Genomic DNA, 19,746 nt, shown 5'->3' with positions numbered 1-19,746 from the left:
GAGCAACGTGAGACAGACACCTGGTAACTCAATCAACCTCATACGATACTTGGGGATTAGAAAGAGCCCTCCTGTCGTGCAATTTACTGCTTCGGAATATTCGCGAGGGTGTATCTCACTCACTCAGCATTACATACGTACTCCCACGTCTGGGCGGAGCTGTTACCTCGGGACTAAGTGTTGGGACAATACTTCTCACAAACGATGGGAAACAATCGCGCTATAGACCAGCAACGCCGGATGAAAAGTCCAACTCTGCATCTCGTCCTTTGCCTTCATGACGGCATGCAGGGTTTCGTCGAGGTGCAATGGCTTTGAGCTCGGCATAGATTCGAGAAGGGCAAAGCTATATGTCAAAGAGCGCTTCAATTTTCACTGAAATCAAATATACCAGAAAGGGCGTGCTCTGTTTGATCCTAATCTCTTGGCTGGCTATTCTTTCAAGTCGGCGGTACTGATTAGAAGGCCTATGTAAGGGGCGCTTTCTATCCATCCTATGTCTTCTCTAAGCATCTGCTACTGAAGCTTTGAGCTTTGAAAACTTGAATTGAACGCTGATGGCAGATTGATCTGCTGATAATCATCCGTTGAACCTGAAGTGCGCGAGGGTGCCCGGTCTACTACAACTCTTAATATTTCCATTTCACCATTCCGCTTCCTCCTTCAGTACCTCAGTTATATTCAGAGGGGAATAAGACAGGAGAGTAAGGTTTTTAATATAGGAAAAAGGTGCTATCGCCCTTCAAAAAGAGGAGAAAGAAATTTAAAAGAAAAATGAAGAAAGGCATTCAATATGACAGCCTCCAGCACATTCAAGATATCTTCCTTACATCAGATCACTCCCGCGCCGCCCAGTCAGATCTAAGGAACAGCAATTTGTAGGCCCGGACGTCTTCACGATTTGTACCTTCTTGAGCGGAGCCAGGGAGGGACACTGGCAGTCAGCCCCGCCCTGTACCAACGAAACATTGATGAATTTTTGATAGATCTGACAAGACAGCTGCCGCTGAACTTGGGCCTCAGTGACCAACGGTGGAGGGGCTTGCAACAGGGAACACGTCAACCATTCCTCAACTACGATGAAGGCCCGAGGTTCCCGTTCATCCATTCACCTTCACCCAAAGCCTACTGACCTGCCCGTCGTCGTGCTTAACGTAAAAATAGACGTGGTGCCATCACACACTCGTCATGACACTTCACCCATCAAAACTTTTGTCTGGTGCGATAGAAAACACTCTACGTTTATAGTCTTGTTCATACCACCTCAATCGGGCTGAATTTACGCCCATGAGCTAGATGGAAAAGATGAAATTTTGAATATGAAGAAATACCAAAAAGTCAAAAATGAGCTGTCTGTGGCATTATGTAGGATCATCGAATTCAAACTCGCAACCTTCCACAAGGACCCAATTATGCGTTCATCACTTTCCACCACTAGGTCTTGGACACTTCAGACGCTGCTCATGCCTTCCTTTCAAAGATCTTCATCCTATAGATGTTAGGGTGGGGGTGGTTGTGGTGTATTCGTCGATATGTATTCCATCTGCATCACCTACGCCATATCATATGTTTGCAGTTTCCCGTCTAGGCCAAGGTTAGACCAGAGCAAGTATCTGCACACAGAACAGCCGGGTACACCGGAATCGAGGGTATACATGGTCTTTGACCAAAATGCTTCATGATGTCTAGGGTATCTTGCACACAGGCCTCCGCGAATCCACGCCTCCTTCTCTTTACACACCGCTCCACTTGCCAAACTTGGTATACCTCTTGTACATCTCCCTCAAGATAGCCCTGCCACTGGCATCCATGCTATCATTCAGAATCTTCCTCACCTCGAGCGGCGTGATGTCAAACACGGAGTTCATGCCGGGTTCCAACGCCTCGCGGACCTCGCGCGGCACGTCGACGTCCAGCTGCAGCTTGACGTACGCCATGAGGACGAGGTACATGTGCCGACCGGCCGACCTCTTCGCCGCGTCGGTCGCCGAGTCGAGGGCGCTGAGATGCTGCACGCGGGAGACTGCCGCGGCGGCGGGCTCGCACACGAGGGTGACGAGACGGGTGAATTGTGCGGCGTGCTTGGCCCGTTGTTGTGTAGATGATGAGGGGTGGGCGAGGGCGCTGAGCAGGGTTTCGAGGGTGGTGACGAGGATGTGGTAGTGGCCTTCCAACCGGAGGCGATGCTTCTTGATGATAACCTCCATCAGCTTGCAGAGCCAATGGTATACGCTCGGCGACGCGTCGAGAAGGTGACCTTGGTCGTTGGAGACGATTGCTGCCACCGTGCTGAGTGTCGTCTCGATGTTCCACTGGGTCATGGAGTCCGACTTGACGTCGAGCAGCTGCTGCAGGACTTCGGCAGTCCTGACGAATTCGCGCACAGTTCCGGCCTGGGCTAGGTACCTGATCAGTTTGCCGTGGGCTGTGGCCAGGTCGAAGGTCTTTGATTCTTCATGACCGACGAGGCATTCTATGATTTTTATAAGCATCAACCAAATGCGAGGAGGGAATGAAACCTACCGGTCATCTGAGTAACCACACGGCGGATGGCAAGGAGCTGGCCTTCGGAAGTCGACCCGGCTGCCGGAGCGGTGTCTGCCTCAACGCCTTCAAGAAGGCTCTGCACATACTGAACCTTCCCATTGTAGTCAAGACCGGCGACAGCGGCGTCAACGATGTCTTCTAACGTAGATTGTCGGTTGAAGTCAGAAAGGGGATCAGGCACTGCGCCACTCGGTAATGGCGTGGGCAGCGTGCTGCTGAAGAGCTGGCCAAAGGAGGTCGGCCGAGCAGCTGCAATTTTGGACGGGAAATACTTGATGAGGAATGCCTGAAGCTTCCAGCCGCTGAAGTATCCATTCGTGATCGCCTGCTGGCTCACCTCCTCCAACTGAGACACCTTGATCTTGAGCCCTGCGACGGCCGGCTTTGGCAAAGCTTCGGCTGCGTCGAGTGCAATTAGAGCGCGGTTGACGACATCTCCCTTGACCTTCTGCTTTCGTGAGGCCTTGGAAAAGTCACTCAAGGTGTCTTGAATGAGACTTCCCAAGGCTGAAGCTATTTGATCGCCGTCAATGACAGCAACTTTGTCCTCAGAACCAGCTTCAGGAAGCACAACGGAGAGCAGTGCCTTCAACAGAGTCATTTGCACAGAGGAGGCATCGCCATCTAGGCCCTTCAGAAGAGCGGGGATCTTGTCGAAGTATTGCGTGCGCCACTCCTGGTGATCGTTCATTTGTCGCACGGTCAATGTCGCCAATTGTGACACGAGCTGGGACAGGCCGAGAGCCGTCCTTGAGTTGCTCTCCGCGCAGACTTTTGACAGTGAGTCGGCAATCTTTTGAAGGTCGGAGAATGACATGTTTTGGTAGAAAGTTGGCCTTGACATCAGCTTGACCAAGAATCCCAAAACCAGATGCCAGTCCGAAGAATTCAGTTGGCCTACCGCGTGGACTTTTGGAACCAAGATTTCCATGAGACGCTCCCTCTGTTGTCTAGTGATAGATTCGTCGGTAATTCTTGACAATTCAATCATGGCGGCCCTGCTCCGCTGCTCAACCCAGGGGGAAGACTTTGCTGAGGCCTTGCTGATGATGTCGATGGCGTGATCCACCACGTCGGCTGTCAGCTTTCTTGTGCAAAGGTTGTTTTCGTTTGATGCCACTGCGTGTAGCACGTTGCTCAGCTTCACCTCGCTGCCCTTGGAAGAGGTCTCCTCACTCAAGGCGCGTTGTAAGTAGTCCGGCAGACCGCCCGAGGACTTCGCAAGAAGAGCCACGAGTCTCGAAGCTGCGAGGGGGAACTCTGCGCAAAACTTGGGGACATCAGAGGTATCTGAAACTGCGAAATCTCGAGAATTGAAGAGACTCTGAAGGTCTTCCACCTTGACCTTCTTCAATAGTCTCTCGACGAAGGTTGTAAGCAAGGAAGAAAGAGCAGTCTGGTCGCGGCCATCGGGATACATTGATAGCCAGAAGTTATATACGCACTCCAGGGCCTCGCATGTATCTTCGTCGTCAAATTTGGCTTTTTGTAATGCCTTTGTGAGATCTGTCTGGACCTTATCCCAGAGAGCGGTGGCCTGGTCATAATCTAGCCAGGAAACAGTCTTGGAGATGATTCTCCAACGTAGGGAGCGAATGTCTGACGGTGTTTTGCTAGCCGACCCGACGTTCAATGCAATGTCGGCAAGCTTGCTTCCAACCGCATCGGCATAGTCGTCTTTGGTGATTGCAGAAGCGAGGGTGTTGAGGAAGATGAAGACTGCAGCCGGACGGATTTCCTGCTGTTCCTCAACCCATTGCAGCAGATTGACCAACTGCTTGGTGGTCAAGGACTTCTGAATGCCTCCAATTAGCGTCGGATTGCGGTGCACTCTAGTAAACCAAACTGGGCGGTCTCCGGAGCGCAGCTTCTTGTCTTCGAACTTCGAGAGTTGATTGAACCACGTCTTCAGGAATGTTGATAGATCGCGGGCATTTTCAAAGCTAGTTATCAGCGACTCGATCAGCTGCCGCATAATGCCCTCGTCGGCCTCCGCGCCGACTGCGGTAATCCTGTCGCACACTTGGTCGAAGAGTTGCGTGCCTTCTTCTGATTGCAAAAAGACATCCGCGTCACATCTCGCAACAAGCGACAAGAGACGCCAGTCAGTCTCGCTCTGATCATCAGGAAACGCGTAAGACTCGCAGACTGACAGAAGGTCACTCCGAGCGATGTGAGACTTGTTCGCGATTGCTTCGTCGAGAATTCCTCCCATCGCATGCGACTTTTCGCTAGCAGACAACTGCTTCATGGCACGCTCAGACATCTTGAAAACTTCCTGCATCCAGGCCTCCTCAGCCTTTGTTGTTGTGAGTCCTCCAACAACTCTCGGGGCTGATGACACTAGGCTGTAGAAAGTTGGAACTGAGGTCAAGGCAATGTTCTGAATCATAGCAAAACAGCGAATGACGACCTCGAGATCGGTTTTGTTGAGGTATGCCGACCTTGCCGGCAGAACAAGGTTGCGTTGGAGGAACTTCTCGAGATCGCGCGTCCATACCTTGGCCACTTGGTCATCGTTGCTCGACTGGCTTTTAGTCTTGCCCAGAATAGAGAAGGATACGCGCGAGAGGTGAGTCGCGATCTCGAGCGCATCCGTGCCCCCATGAAGATGCAGGTCCCAGGCGGATGAGAACACCTTCACCCATGACTCTTGCGCCTCAACTGGCTCGCTATCTGACGCTTCCAAGGCGAAATCGCAAAGTGAAAGCAGAGGCGAAAGTAACTCTACAGCCTCGGTCGCAGGCTGGGCGAAGAGCGCCTTGATATGTTCTGCTCCCATCCTGTCGTGGGCGGACCATTGTGCCGCCGGGCCCAGTCGTTCAAGCAGGTTCTTCAATGCGCCAAAGATGGCCTCCCCCGTGCCTAGACAGCCCTCAAAAGACTGCAGCGTCTTCAGCTCAAAGACTGTGGCATTGTTCCTCTTCCTCTTCTTCGATGTAGAACCAGAGGCCTGGGCTTCGGTGCTCGGCTTCGCGACGCTCTTGAGAGTTTGTTGAAGAACCGCCATGAACTTTCGGTCGGCGAGGGACTTTGCGAGTGAAAAGAGAGGAATCCTTTGGAATGCGCAGTCGAGAATGCGCCATGTCAAGGGAAATCGTCGGATCGTGTCGGCTTCGTCGTTGTTCGCTTTCATGACTTTGAGAAGCCATCGGAGGACGCTCTCCTCAGCGGCAGAGAAGGGCCCCTGGCTGGCAGATGTGAGCTGCTTCCATACTCGGTCGAGGTTCTCGCCATTGGCTCCAGGGCCCGTCTGGTCGAGAGATCGCACTGTCTTGACCAAGTCCCTGTCCGACGTCTTCAACTGCGGTTAGTAGACAAAGATGGAGTTAAATATGACTGAAGAACTTACAATGGTCTCAGAAGACCTGCTTGGGCTTGCATCAGTCATTTCCACGTCCATAACAGGCAACCAACCACGAGGGACTTCAAAAGACGTGCAGATCTTTTGAGTGCGCTCAGGTGTAAGTCGCATCGACTCCCCGCGATTTTTGGCTGGAGCTTTCCCAAAATTTCGGGATTCTGCCGCCCCACCTAATCCAAAGAGGTTACCGAGACTTACACCGAGACTTACCGCCCTCGGGTGTTCATCATCAATTTGCCGGCTCTCTCCGAAAACATCACTTGGTTCAATTCCATAGCTAAGCTCCGACCTCGACAACACCACTGCGCATCGAGTCAATTGTGTAAGCACCGCTCCCCAGCTATTCGCTTGATCCATTGACACTGACGATCAGCTCCTTAGGGTATCGACGACCATGTCAGACACCTCTGTTCCCCCTCCCCCGAGCGCCGTCGCGCGCCCTGTCAGTGAGGCACTTCTCAACGAGAAGGTAGCTCCCCCAAGCCGTTACCAACGTCGATAACCCGAGATCCCTGACCATCTTCTAGTGGGACCACTGCCTGTCCAACCTCCTCGTCAAGTCTACCCTTGGTCTTGGCTTCGGTGTCGTCTTCTCGGTCCTCCTTTTCAAGCGCAGAGCGTGGCCCGCCTTCGTCGGCGTCGGTTTCGGAGCCGGACGCGCATACGAGGAGTGCAACTCCAGCCTGAAGCAGGCCGCCAGAGAGATCAGGAAGCAGGCATAAGATGCCACGACCGTCGAATCGATAGACGACGCGATCCGGATCGGAATACAGCTGTACAAACATACTACGCAACACGCACGTGAAGCTCGCTAGGGAGCCAGAAGCCGGCGGGCCCTTGTGCGATCACCCTGAGGAGCCGGTATACTAGGTTAAGGCGGGGACGAGCGAGGGAATAGAGTCTTTTTATTTGTCTGTCCATTCTTGACTGTCCTGTCCTGTCTTGCTTGTGTGCTACCGCCCAGCTGCTACGGATGGGGCGTTGGTCCTGAACCCCCGTTCACACCCTGCTCGTCGAAGCGCCTCGATGGTCTACGGCTACAATGTGCGGGTAAACATTCAGCGTTCGAACCAATCGACCCTTGAGTGTCGGCCATGGAGTGCTGTTCTGATTCCCGGGATGTGTCGTTGGAAAGCCCCGTCGATGTGCCGTCGAACTTTCCGATCCCGCCAGTACGCTCATTAGCGGGGTCTCTCCAAGGCCTGAAGACGTGCTTTGGTGCAAGGGATGCCGTATCGTCCCTCTCGAGGAGACGCAACTCGTTTCTCTCTTGTCCCGCCACCGAGTCGCTCCGTCGCTGGACGCCGTTGATGAAAACCTGTGTTGTGTCGTGTGAATCCCATCTCTCCCGACCATTGCTCTTCGGAAAGCTATTGGCCTCATGTTGTGCGCGGGAGCGCCTAGTTTTGATACCAATCAGGACAATGAAACCGAGGATACACGCAAGAACAAAGATGGCAATGGCGAGACAGAGGACTTCTAGGGGTGTAACCTGAGGCGTGTGTGGCGGCTGTTCAGGAGAAACTGTCTGGTCGTTTTGCAGACCCTTGCCAGCGGCGACGTCTCTCGCGTGTTTCATGAAGCTCGACATGTCTGCCGTGCCTTCAGGATTTGGGACTTGGATTCCGCCTCGACCGAAATGGGGTCTTGCCGCTCTGTGTCGCGTTGACTTGAAATTGTCGGCAAGGCCGAGTTTGTGAATCACGAATGACATTGAGAATGGAAGAAATCAGTAGGTATCTTTAGGTAGAGTCTAAGTTATTCTTGAGAAAAGGTCTTAGGGTGGTCGTGTGGTTGAAGTTGAAGAACCATTTGGACGATGCACCGTCCACAGTTCTCAGATGCATAGAAATAGTCAGGGGTACCTTCGCCGGGGGTCGGGAAATTCAGATCAGAAGGTGCAATCCGCAATCAGAAGCTATGTGCAGGTGTATGTAGTAAGAAGGGGCAGAACGGAAAGGGCGGCCCTGACGTTCCTTATGAGAATCGAGGATTGTAGTACCAGACTTGTCCAGGATCATTGGTGCCTCTTGCCACAGCTTTGTGTCATTGATGTCTCGACTGCCCGACTTCAAGTCGCCAGAAAGTGAATCGCCTGCTTTGATTATTCTGCGTCTTATCCGAAATCATCCAGATCCCCAAGATAATATACTGTAGCTTCCTTTGACGGGCGAGTTCGATAGCAAGAAGCAAAGACCTGCAAGCTTTCATCGAGGCTGAAATGCAACGTTTCGTGCGTAAGGTACCTTTGTGTCTAGCGACCATCTTATCACCTGTTTAGGGTTCACTATTTATATCGATTCCTCCAACGGATGAACTAACCTGCTACGTCAGTAGGTAGGTACATGGATGGGGCAATTATCGAGTACTGTGAGGAGGAACACAAGTTGAACCCTATCAATATAGGGCGTTAAATTTAGTACACAACGTGAGGGAAACCGTCACGTCCAGCTCGTCCAGCATCTGGTCATATGGCCATTCAAAGGCGCAGATTGCAGGCCATGTCGAGCAAAAGAAAAACAACCACTCATTTTACAAGAATTTAGGATCGGTCAAACGATAGAGGTTTGCCTACTGAGTTCCAATCTCAAAGCCCCGGGGCCGTCCCGAAACCTCGGCGATTGCAGCTGCAGCCTCCGATGGTCTCCACAGCCCCGAGGGGCCAGCTCCGACAACAGCGATGACCGAACCGAGCTTGAACACCACAGCCATAGGCTCATCTACAAAGACAGTTAACAGGTAAGAAATCCTTCTGATTAACGCAACTGAAAAAGGCTACTGCAACGATATGCAATTCGTCCAAGGAGAGAAATAATGAAGCGTCATTGAAGATTATGGTCGTGGAGTTGAAATCCGTCTACTACCATTGGACAAAAACCATCAAGCCCCCCCGGGCTGACTAATGCGGCAAACAATCAACTGCCGCCACCTACCGCCCACCACCTTTTACATCATAAGCTATTACCTTATTACCGAACATTAGCATCTTCAATTTTCTTCAACTGGTGCCCCCCGTTCAACGAATACCCACTGTCACGACCTCAGCATCGCCACAAGGCAGCTCAAAATGGCCTCTCTTCGGTGTATCCATAGCCCCTCGAGTGCAAATATCTTCGTGCAGCTTGCGCGCCGTACAACATCGACGTCGAACTCCCCGGCACCGATCCTTTCGGTACTTGTTCCGAGATGGAAGTCCGCCACGACCACGACCACTACCACCACCAGCAAGGCCGGCTTCGGCACAACCCGACAATACTGCACCCAGGGTGTTTCTAGGAGGATGATGCCCCAGCGCTTTGCTGGGAGGACGGTGCGACAGCAGACCCGAGCCCTCACGGCCTCCGCGACGAGGAGGCGGACGAGATGCGCCTGGAACCCGAAGACAGATGAGGAAGGGCAAGAGATGAAGCTCGATATCACAGATCGAGCAGGCAAGGTATGTGTAGTTTACGTGTACCCGAGCATCGAACAAAGGAGTTTCCGAAACCTAACAGCTTCTCTCTGCGTCAATAGCGTCTAGCAACTATCATGAAGAAGGACAATAACCCAAACCTAGCCCTGAGGATACAAGTCGAGAGCGGAGGCTGCCACGGCTTCCAGTACCTCATGAGCCTAGTTACCCTACCCGAGGGCGAGAGCGCAGATGACTGGTCTAAGGTCGTTGGGGAGGACGATACCGTGTTCCAATACCTACCAGAAGATGCCAGCCCCACCAGCGTAACGTTTGAGGGACCAAAGGTGGTGATTGACGAGCCTTCGCTGGATTTGCTGAAGGGAAGCAAGGTGGACTTTACGATGGAGCTTATTGGGTCCCAGTTCAAGATCACGGACAACCCGTATGCGTCAAGCAGCTGTGGATGTGGGACCAGCTTCGACATCAAGATCTGAAGATGACTCAGCATGGCTCTACAAGGGACGAGTCCAGTGGGCGCTCGGCATCCACTTGTACAATATTAATGTAATGCGTACGAACCCTCCTGGATCAAGACATTGGATGCCGTGATACATCACGACAGTCACACATGCACAGTACACACATACAACTCTCTGAAGAGGCTTGCATTGCTACCCATTGAACAAGGAGGATGGAGAATCCAGTGGTCGTCAAATGATCAATTCACAAATTCCCTTTTGTGGTTATCAACGCCGTGCAACCGTGCCAATCATGTAATAAACCCTTGGTATTCTCAAACCTGCCGAAGTCCCGAGTAACTAGACAAACCCTGCCAAATCCCCATTTTTGTTGATCATGAAGCCGTACAAACGACCAGTTTAGTTCATCTGGCGGATGAGGGCGTTGATCTTCTCCTCGCGGTTGCCAAGGTCACCACCCTCGATGAAGTGCTTGAACTTGCGGGGGCGGAAGCCACCAGTGGGGTTGGAGAGCTTGAAGGGCCAGAGGAAGTTGGAGGCCTGCTTGAAGTTGGGGCCGACAGTGTAGATCTCGTGGATGAGATCCTCCATGCAGACGATGCCGTACTTGCCGAGGTTCTCCTCAATGATGGAGTTGTCGGTGAGAGCGACGCGCTGCTTGTTGACCTTTCCGTAACCGCGCTTGTAGACGAGCTCCTTGACGGACTTGAGGTTGGGGTAACCGTAGGCAACCCACGGCTCGATAATCTTGATCATCTCGGTGGTGGCCTTGGTGATCTTGATGAAGACTCCGTTGTTGATCTGGAGGAGACGAAGAAGCTGGAGGATCTTGCGGGGCTTGGGGGCGATCTTGTTGATACCCTTGATGCGGATAAGGAAGATCAGGTTGGCCTCAGCGGGAACGTAGGCGGAGTCGTTCTCGCGGGCAACGCGGGAGAGGCGGACCTTCTCGCGCTCTGCGTCGCGGTACTCCTTGACGTACTTCTCAGCACGCTTGAAGATGACACCACGCTTCTCCTTGTTGGCCTTTGGGAAACATGTTAGCAATGTGTTTCTTGGATCAGATATGCATTGAAGATGTGAATGATCCGGCAAGTGTCAGACCCGAAAGAAGGTTGATTCCAACTGCATCGACCGTAGTCTAGTTGTGAAAGGTATGTTATGCATCATGAAGGCGGGGGAAGGGTTAGGTAGTGAAAACAGAGGTATACTTACAGCCTTGCGCTTCTCGGTGGCCGAGTTGCGCTCAGCGCGAGCCTTCTCCTGAGACTTGCGCTTCTTGAGAAGGGTCTCCGGAACCAGAACCTGGTTGGAGGTGGGGACGGAACTGTAGCAAATCAGATTAGTACGCAGTCCGACATACTGCAAGCAGCATGGGTAGAGCGCCGGTGCGAGAATTGTAGCTGAAGCGCGACATTCTCGCTGTGGCTAACTCGAAGTTCATGACTTTGATCGGTGAGCAGACGATGTGGTAGCAGGAGCTCCAAGGGAGCAATTACTGTGGCACTGTGCTCATCCGACAACACCTCGAAGCACAGCAAAGTGTTCAAGACTATGTGCTCGCATGTGTATGGGTCTCCGAGCAAGCCTTTCAGCACTGCGAGGAGAATCCGACAAGCGGCAATGATTTTAAGGGAGAACGGGTTACCGTTCATCCCCAACACCCCGAGCACCGTCTCTCAATCCGCAAGCCATATTCCAGGTCATGAAGGAAGGAGGGAGGTTGCCCAGGAGGGTTCGAGCTGAGAGCCAGGCATTCACGACGAGGTGAAGCAAGGACTCCAGCGAGAGGACCACGACAATCTGCAAGACATCGCAAACGGAACGAAGGGGGAAATGCTGCCGCTGCTTCTCAAGAGCATTGGTGTACATACGTGGTGGCGGCCATTGTGAAGGCGGGTTTGGTTGTCGTCGGCGGTTGTCGTCGAAAATTGGTCGCTGGATCAGAAGGAAGAGGGAAAAGGAAAAAGGCCGCGGGATCGCAGAAGTTTTACCCAAAATTTCGCAGGCTCCGCTGGGGCTGGTGCATGGGCCACCACCAGCAAATTGAAATTCTCACCGCCCTTATTTTTCTCGCTTAGGTAGGGTTTCTTGAACGGCTAAGCCAATCTAGGTCGTTCTGCCGCCGCCAACCGCCCGACCCCCGTCAGGGCATTCTCGTCCACTTTTTTTGTTCGTGTGTGCAGGGCTGGGCTTTGTGAAATTTCGTTTGGGATTATTGCGAGCGACGGATCGAGAGAGCTTCCCTTTGCCAACCACTCCGACTAACCACCACCGAAAGACAATTCGTCAAACACAGCAGTCACGATGCCTCCCAAGTCCAAGACCGTCCGTCCCGCCCAGGAGAACATCTCCTTGGGTCCCCAGGTCCGCGAGGGTGAGTTTTTGCCTACGTCCCAATGGATTGTGACGTCGCGCGTTCAAACCGCATGCGCCGACCGCAAAATGATAAAATGAAGCAATTTTGCTAACTACCCCGCGATCTTCAGGCGAGCTCGTTTTCGGCGTTGCCCGTATCTTCGCCTCCTTCAACGACACCTTCGTCCACGTCACCGATCTTTCGTAGGTCTCACCATCCAACGTTCTGCCTGCGAGTTCCGAAATACCCCTCCCTCGCTGGCGAACATGAAGACTATATCAATACCCGTGATGGTGCAAGATGGCTAACTGGGTGATTCCAGCGGCCGTGAGACCATCTGCCGTGTCACTGGTGGTATGAAGGTCAAGGCCGACCGTGACGAGTCCTCCCCCTACGCCGCCATGTTGGCTGCCCAGGACGTCGCTACCCGCTGCAAGGAGCTCGGCATCACTGCCCTCCACATCAAGATCCGTGCCACCGGTGGTAAGTTCTTGAACCCTCCAACAGTCCCTCATGAGCCGTCGAGCTGATTAAAATCTTCAGGTAACGGCACCAAGACCCCCGGTCCCGGTGCCCAGTCTGCTCTCCGTGCCCTGGCCCGTTCCGGCATGAAGATCGGCCGCATTGAGGACGTCACCCCCACGCCCTCCGACTCTACCCGCAGAAAGGGTGGTCGCCGCGGTCGTCGTCTCTGAGCGCCCGGTTTTACATTATTACCTGGGTGGCTTCCGTGGGACAGGAGCGCTCATTATTTGGTTTCTTGGTGGCATCGCGAAAAACGCGGGGAACGGCGCCTTAGCCTGGTCCCCACTCTACCTCTACGCACTGTGACATGCCTTCTGCTGCGGGCGACAGTATCTATCGTAGACAGAATAGAAACTCGCCATATATGGCCTGAACTGAAGAGTAGCTCCTGAACCCTCGACAAAATTGTGCACATAATGCGATGCTGTGATGTGATATGTGAATCACCGAGTAGTCTACATCACTGCTTCACTGTTCTCAAATCTTGATTATATGAAAGCCTGAGATGTCGTTTCGATATGTCTTCGCGGATCTATGCCGCGGTATAAGGCTGAAAGCGACCACGCCTGCCCGGAACGCCATTCTCCTGACCCTCAATATTTACGTGATTGCCCTCAAGTCGCCCAAGGGAAACTGGGACTGTTCAGCCACTACTTGAAAGCAGGCTTTAGCGTCCAAGTACCCCTACCCGTGCCACCCGTCTTCCCCAGGACGGCTACCCTGTCCAACGCACTCTTGAAGTCGTCCGTCTGCTTTGGAGTCTTGCAATACGGATTGAAGTGATCAACCAGCATCTTAGTCACTGCCTTGCCTCCTTGACGTCTCATGAAAGTCTGGATCAGGGGTATGAAATCCTTCTCCTTCAAGGGCTTGTCCGTACCTGGAGTATTGCCCCGTGAACTGGAGCCGCTGGCCGGCTGGCTGAGCCCCTGACGATCCGCAAGGGAAGACATGACCGCCGAAGAATTCACTCCGCGGCGTCGCGGTGCAGTAGGTCGGCCTCCCTCGCCTATCTCGCCAGTCCAGGTGACAGTTCCGATGGGAATGCGGCGCGCAGCCTCTCCAGCTCGTCGCAAATGGGCGGCAGCCTGGGCCGCTATCTTGTTGGCTTCGTGTCGATTCATGGCCTGGTCAGCCTGCACCTTCTTCTTACCATTCATGATTTGGTCATGCTCGTAGGCGCTATCCACAGTTCGAGAAAACAGATTCTCGGTAATGCGCTTCTCCTCGCTGTCATCTGTAGGCTCCGTGAACTCTTCCATTGCAGCGACGCCGGAAAGCTTGCGGACCGTGTCGACTTCGTCTTCTGCCTTGACGGAGGAGATGGGAACGGCGTTCTTTGACGGCTTCTCCAGCTGATTGTGGCCCTCTGACTGGTTGAACTTGACCTCCGCGCCCTCAAAGACCTTGCTTCTGTTGGCGCTGGCCATACTATGGCTATTGTCGCCAAAGCTAAATAGGTCATAAAGGTCAGAAAGATCGAAGTTGGCCCGCTGCTTCGGGTCTTTGAGGACTTTGTTCGTCATAAATTGCTTGAAGATCTGGCGGTGGTAAATCTTCTCCTCGATAGTGCCCGAAGTCATTAGCCGGTAAATGGCGACTGGCTTTGTCTGGCCGAGTCGCCAAGCTCTCTCTCGCGCTTGCAAGTCAGTTGACGGATTCCAGTCAGGGTCGTAGATGATGATCCTGGTCGCTCCGGTGAGGTTTACACCTAAGCCGCCCACCTTAGTCGTCAACAGGAACACGTCAATGGAGGGATCGTTGTTGAACTTGTCGATCAGAACTTGTCTCTTCTCGATAGTAACGTCTCCATCCATGCGTAGGTAGTTCATTCCCTCCATCTTGCCGATATAGTCCTGGATGATGTTGAGCATGATCTTGGTCTGGGAGAATAGCAGCGTTTTGTGCCCAAACTTCTTCCACATCGGAAGAAGGTCGCCAACCATTTGCAACTTGCCAGATTTTCTGGGGCTTCCCCAATCGTACCCTGGTTGGTTCTTCCTGTTCACACTAACAAGATCCGGATGGTTGCAGATCTTCCGCAGGATATCGATTCCGTAGAGTGATTGACGCTTTCTGGCCATGATTTGAGAGACCGCATCCGAATGAATGAACCTGACGTACTCCTCATTTTGTTCCGGCGTTAGCTTGCAGAACAGCACCTGTTCCGTCTTTTCCGGCAGGTCTGATGCCACGTCGACCTTAAGCCGCTGAAGCAGGTATTGGCTAATGGTTTCCTTTAAAGTCGTTGCGCATTTTTCAGCAGTCATGACCGCAAGATTAGTCGCATTCGCGTGCCCACCCATCTTGATAGGAATCTCAAACTGTTGTCTGAAGTTGACCAGAGTCCCTAGTCGCATAGGGAAAATGAAATCGAATAAAGACCACAGCTCGGTGAGGTTATTCTGGATTGGCGTACCCGACAGGATCAGGCGGTGTGGTGTGTTGAGACACTTGGCTTGATATGTGACATTTGCATTAGGGGTGCGAATCCTGTGGCCCTCGTCGAGGATGGCGTAGCCCCATTCCAGGGACAGCAGTTGCTCGCCATAGGTGTTCAAGCCAGCGTACGTGGTGACCAGAACGTGTCCATGCTTGGCAACGCGCCTGACGATACGCTCTGCGGCGTCACGATTCGTCCTATCTCCAGGATAATCTTCATCGTCATCATCCTCAGCCACATTGACCATGCCGCTACCGGACGAGTGTAAAATCGACACTCTCAGAGGGGGCCACCATCGGTGGAATTCATTAACCCACTGCTGCATGACAGTCGCGGGGACGACTACTATGACGGGCTTGTCGAGCTTCTTGGTGTAGTGTAACGCCGCAACGAAAGCAATTGCTTGCACTGTTAAGCTTGTTAGTAAGATTGCGTTCATCTGTTACCAAAACTTCTTACCTGTCTTTCCAAGGCCCATCTCGTCCCCGATGATGCCACCTACGCCTTGCTCATAAAGCTCAGCAAGCCAATGAACGCCGGTCTTTTGATACGCGAACAGCGACGCATGAATGTCTCCCGGGAGCCTCAGCCCGTTACCGAATCCGTGGTCAGGCTGATCAGGCGAGGGTTTAAACCATTCCTCCTCGCCATTGTCTTCAATTGAGGCGTCGCCAGCAGCATTGGCACTTTGCTGTTGACGAGCTGCACTCCGTCTCCTGACCCAATCAGCAAGGCGTGCTTGGTAGATCGCCTCATTTCCATCGTCGACGCTGCTCAGGTCGACCTTTGTATTACCAACGGTGACTGTATTCTCCGCAGCCTTCTTATGCTTGTTCTTCTTATCCGTATTTGTGCCCTTCTTCCGCTTGCGACCTGTGGCTTCTTCCTCACTAGTGTCCGAAGCGTACTGGCTTTCAGCCGAACTCACAGTCGATGCATCGAATTCATCGGACGATGCTCCTTCATCCATCTTGCGTTTTTTTCTTGGTCGTAGAGAAAACTCGGTCTCAACGAATGCCGGAGCTGCTTCTGGATGTTCAGCAAAGCCTGGCATGCGCAATACTTGATGAGACTTTGGCTCTTCATCGTCGCTCTGGTATTCCTCCGCAGCCGCGTCTTGCTCGGCCTCGACAAGAACATCTGCTAGCTCGCCTTCGAAACCATCGGGTCGTTCGCCACCAATGTTGGCAAAGGGCGTGATCTTTCCGGTCCGGACGAGGTATTCTCGGTGCGACTCGCCGGCCAAGCGTTTAGACTTGCTTTTGACAGGATCCTCCACAATCGCAATCTCTTCCTGTCTCTTATCGATGCGAGCTTGGCAGTCCGAGATGTCGTTGATGGCATTCTCAATCTCTAAGTCCAGCTTATCGAGCTCCTTCTGTATGATCCGTGACTGATAAGGGTTACGTCGAGCTCCTTCCAGCTTCTTCCGTTGATCTACTCTTTTTGCCTCAAGTTTATCTTTAGTGGTTTCCAGCTTTTCAATGCGCTGCTTATCCTTCTTGTCTTCTGCCTCAATCAAGGCGGCGTTGGCCTGTGTTGTGATATCGCGCTCTAAATCATCTTGATCCCGGATATCGGCTGTGATAGTCCGCAAAAATGCCGCCTCGTCTCCCTCAAACTGAACTGCTGTGGTTCTGGGTGCATCTGCTTTAGTGCTAGAGGGTGCGCTTTCCTCACTTATCTTCTCGGCAACTATGCCGCCATCTTCTTTGTCGGACGACATCTTGAGATCCGATGACGGAGAGTTTTCATAAATCCATGCCCGATATTCCAGATTGCGAGCCCCAAGATCTTTGATGAGGCCGGTTCTGATCAGCGAGTTGCGCAACAGACAAACAGCAGTGTCGGTGGTTGAAAAATGGGAACGTAAGTGAAGTTGAGAATGGATATGAGCTCAGGTGGCGGACATGCCTGTAGGTACCAAGCTAAGTGAGCGACATGCAAGATCTGGATTCCAAGAAACCGTCGTGAGGATAATCGTGTGTGTTGTAAAGGTGACTCACTCCGGTGAGATTGTAAGGCAAAGATTCAGGACAGGCAGCAGCGCGTCAGGCTTGAGCGTTCACCAGCGATTCTCTCTGGAAAACGATGACGCCACGGCAAGGCAGGAGCGAACGGTTCGCGCAGTCAGCTGCTCTGAACAGGGATCTTAATGGGAAAACTTGGTGACGAATTTGATTGGTAGGATTTGTCAGTCCCAGGCTTCCAATCCCATCGGCATGCGGACTTATATTAGATAAGCACTTGCTAGCCGGAGGCTCTTTTGCAGCCACAATGAGGATGGGAAGGGCAGCCACACCTGACTAATGCGGCGTTCTGGTGCCATGAAGGAGCTCCTACAAGGGTACTCCGTGCGCACCTCTCTACTCATCTTGTCATTGCTGGGATTCAACTACCTTACATCCAAACCTGTTGCGTCTATCAGAAATAAAACTTCGTATACAACTACGCCGGCAATGATATTTGTTGTTCTCAGCCATGATTAAACGCCCTTCACCTGGCATTCTCTCAACGGTCGGCCACGGCCTTCGGTCCAAGCACCGTCCCTCGTCGACTCTACGGAGCGCTCCCAAGATGGCTCCCGTCTGGCTACAACCCTACCTCGATCATTTGCCTCAGAAGAGCGCACCCAAGCTCTATGCTTGGAGCCTGTCCAATCTGGACCAAAATAATTCAGTCTTGAGCCCCTCGGCCAGTCGGTCAGATGGATCAATTTCTCATCAACAACACCGCAATCGCCAACAGCGTATCTACGTTCTTGGCGTTGGGAACTTAGGGATTCTCTTTGCCAGCTCGCTTGCGTCTCTACCTAATCCACCACCGATAACCCTCGTTGTTCACCGCAAAGAGCTTCTGCTGTTATGGAGACAGCAACCAGGTATCGAGGTCACTCGAGGAGACTCTACGCAAAAGTATTTGGATTTCGATGTGGAGCTATGGTCCGAAGAAGAACCGATCTTAGGTCCAACAAGAGAGGTTGCGGATGGACAAGAGATTTCCAACCTGATCGTAACGACCAAGGCATCCCAAGCTCTTCCGCAGGTTGATCGAGCACGTCGCTATCTCAATGACCGCTCCACGGTTGCTTTTGCTCAAAACGGCATGTGCAAACTTTGGCCACCTCACGGCGACTCCTACATGGCATCGCGGTATGTAGATACATCTGCTCGTCATCCCAACTGGCTGGCTTGTGTAACAACCCACGGAGTGACTTCGTTGGGCCAGTTCAAGAGTCTACATGCCTCCAAGGCAGACCTCAAGGTTGGGCTTGTGTTTCCAAACAATTCTGGCAACAACGGCTCTTATCTGTCGAATATACTCGCCGAATCACCTCACCTCAACGGCCATATCGTAGCACGCAACGAGCTATGGGTATTGCAGCTGGAGAAACTCGTGGTCAACTCTGTCATCAACCCACTAACCGCCATCCTTCGCTGCAAAAATGGCGATCTATTCACGAAACGGGACGGCCCCATAGCGAGCATCATCAATTCCCTGTTGATGGAAGCCAGCAATGTTCTTCAAGCCCTGATTAAAGACCGAAGCACCGAATCTATCCTACAAACAGTCCCTGGAATGCCATTGGCAGCGGAGAACGAGATGATCCGCAAGTACGGTCCTCAACGTAGCGATCTCCTGGACCGCTTTTCTTACGACAAGCTCAAGGAAATGCTTTACAGTGTTGGACATAAGGTCCGAGAAAATACGAGCTCCATGCTCCAAGACGTTCGTGCTGGCAAACCAACTGAGGTCAACGAGTTCAACGGATGGCTAGTTGAGATGGCTGCCTATCTCGAGTGTGGGATTAACGTTGTCCATCACAAGAATCTCGTCGATCTTGTGGAAAATGGCACGGTGTTGAACGAAGAGTCTCTCGGCCAGCACTTCTCCAACCTAGGAGACGACCACTAAGGTAGACTTGCCAGTCCTTGAATCCAGTATTCACACCGCTTCATTGCTTGGCCCAGGTCACAATACGGCAGAACACTGACGAGTCGCTGAGCAAGACGCGATGACACGTTCGCATTCCCCAGAATATCGTCGATCTTAGTCCAACACTTTACGAGATCGACCGCGATGATACTGGAAATATATTAAACGTCTAGGGTACAACCCTCTTGATGGTCGTGCACTCCATTCAGTCACTCCACTGGTCGCAAACTAGACGACACCGGCATGCCGTCCAACGGCCTACTGAATCAAGTCGAATCAACGGCAGAGATCCAGCATGAATTTGTCGTAGAAGCTACGGGGCAACCTTGTTTCGAAGACTTCGCCCACAGGTACCGAACCTCGGCGGGCGACTTCATCCGTCCGGCAATCACGCTCTTAGGGAAGCCACTGGCCATACTCGCGGTATGCCAACGTGGCACAGTCTCCTGCAAAGGTGACTCGTGTGCCCTTTACAAGGCAATCCCGGAGCCTGTTAGTATGATTTGGTGTGCAGTTGCACTCGAGGTGGTCTACTTCATTTGCCACGTTCGCTTGCTTGCCACCCCTTAAGAGACCACATTATAGCCATAATATCAGGCGTGATATACTGGTAGCCCACCAGGAGTGGTGTATCGCGTCAGGGGCGGACGGAACATCAGCGACTGCCATGGAAGTACCCGACCAGAAGACTTTTCCTTC

General features: G+C 52.6%; 8 protein-coding genes across 8 annotated transcripts; 4 read left to right on the top strand and 4 right to left on the bottom strand.

Moving 5' to 3' along the window:
* Window positions 1–1,733: 1,733 nt before the first annotated feature.
* CPAR01_16037 (Urb2/Npa2 family protein) lies at window positions 1,734–5,950 on the bottom strand (the record flags this gene model as incomplete). The annotated part of the gene is made up of 3 exons (XM_060500282.1): window positions 1,734–2,473; window positions 2,524–5,845; window positions 5,900–5,950. The coding sequence occupies 3 exons, from the start codon at window positions 5,948–5,950 to the stop codon at window positions 1,734–1,736; spliced, it is 4,113 nt and encodes a 1,370-aa protein (XP_060341099.1).
* Window positions 5,951–6,305: 355 nt separating this feature from the next.
* On the top strand, window positions 6,306–6,633 carry CPAR01_16036 (uncharacterized protein; the record flags this gene model as incomplete). Its single annotated transcript, XM_060500281.1, has 2 exons — window positions 6,306–6,380; window positions 6,439–6,633. The coding sequence occupies 2 exons, from the start codon at window positions 6,306–6,308 to the stop codon at window positions 6,631–6,633; spliced, it is 270 nt and encodes an 89-aa protein (XP_060341098.1).
* A 245-nt stretch (window positions 6,634–6,878) lies between these two features.
* CPAR01_16035 (uncharacterized protein) lies at window positions 6,879–7,625 on the bottom strand (the record flags this gene model as incomplete). Its single annotated transcript, XM_060500280.1, has 1 exon — window positions 6,879–7,625. The coding sequence occupies one exon, from the start codon at window positions 7,623–7,625 to the stop codon at window positions 6,879–6,881; it is 747 nt and encodes a 248-aa protein (XP_060341097.1).
* Window positions 7,626–8,978: 1,353 nt separating this feature from the next.
* On the top strand, window positions 8,979–9,799 carry CPAR01_16034 (iron-sulfur cluster assembly accessory protein; the record flags this gene model as incomplete). Its single annotated transcript, XM_060500279.1, has 2 exons — window positions 8,979–9,347; window positions 9,425–9,799. 2 exons carry the CDS (start codon window positions 8,979–8,981, stop codon window positions 9,797–9,799), a joined length of 744 nt encoding a protein of 247 aa, XP_060341096.1.
* Window positions 9,800–10,183: 384 nt separating this feature from the next.
* CPAR01_16033 (60S ribosomal protein L7) lies at window positions 10,184–11,206 on the bottom strand (the record flags this gene model as incomplete). Its single annotated transcript, XM_060500278.1, has 2 exons — window positions 10,184–10,810; window positions 11,000–11,206. Coding segments are annotated over 2 exons (834 nt in total), but the record flags the coding sequence as incomplete, so codon positions are not given.
* An 885-nt stretch (window positions 11,207–12,091) lies between these two features.
* Window positions 12,092–12,838, top strand: CPAR01_16032 (40S ribosomal protein S14; the record flags this gene model as incomplete). The annotated part of the gene is made up of 4 exons (XM_060500277.1): window positions 12,092–12,161; window positions 12,274–12,346; window positions 12,466–12,626; window positions 12,687–12,838. The coding sequence occupies 4 exons, from the start codon at window positions 12,092–12,094 to the stop codon at window positions 12,836–12,838; spliced, it is 456 nt and encodes a 151-aa protein (XP_060341094.1).
* A 480-nt stretch (window positions 12,839–13,318) lies between these two features.
* On the bottom strand, window positions 13,319–16,936 carry CPAR01_16031 (SNF2 super family protein; the record flags this gene model as incomplete). The annotated part of the gene is made up of 2 exons (XM_060500276.1): window positions 13,319–15,519; window positions 15,571–16,936. Coding segments are annotated over 2 exons (3,567 nt in total), but the record flags the coding sequence as incomplete, so codon positions are not given.
* A 656-nt stretch (window positions 16,937–17,592) lies between these two features.
* Window positions 17,593–19,026, top strand: CPAR01_16030 (uncharacterized protein; the record flags this gene model as incomplete). Its single annotated transcript, XM_060500275.1, has 1 exon — window positions 17,593–19,026. One exon carries the CDS (start codon window positions 17,593–17,595, stop codon window positions 19,024–19,026), a length of 1,434 nt encoding a protein of 477 aa, XP_060341092.1.
* Between the last annotated feature and the right edge of the window lie 720 nt (window positions 19,027–19,746).

The sequence above is a fragment of the Colletotrichum paranaense genome, assembly GCF_030867605.1.
Source record: "Colletotrichum paranaense strain IMI 384185 chromosome Unknown Scaffold_22.1, whole genome shotgun sequence".
Lineage (NCBI taxonomy): Eukaryota > Fungi > Ascomycota > Sordariomycetes > Glomerellales > Glomerellaceae > Colletotrichum > Colletotrichum paranaense.
This window is presented reverse-complemented; position numbering and strand designations above follow the sequence as displayed.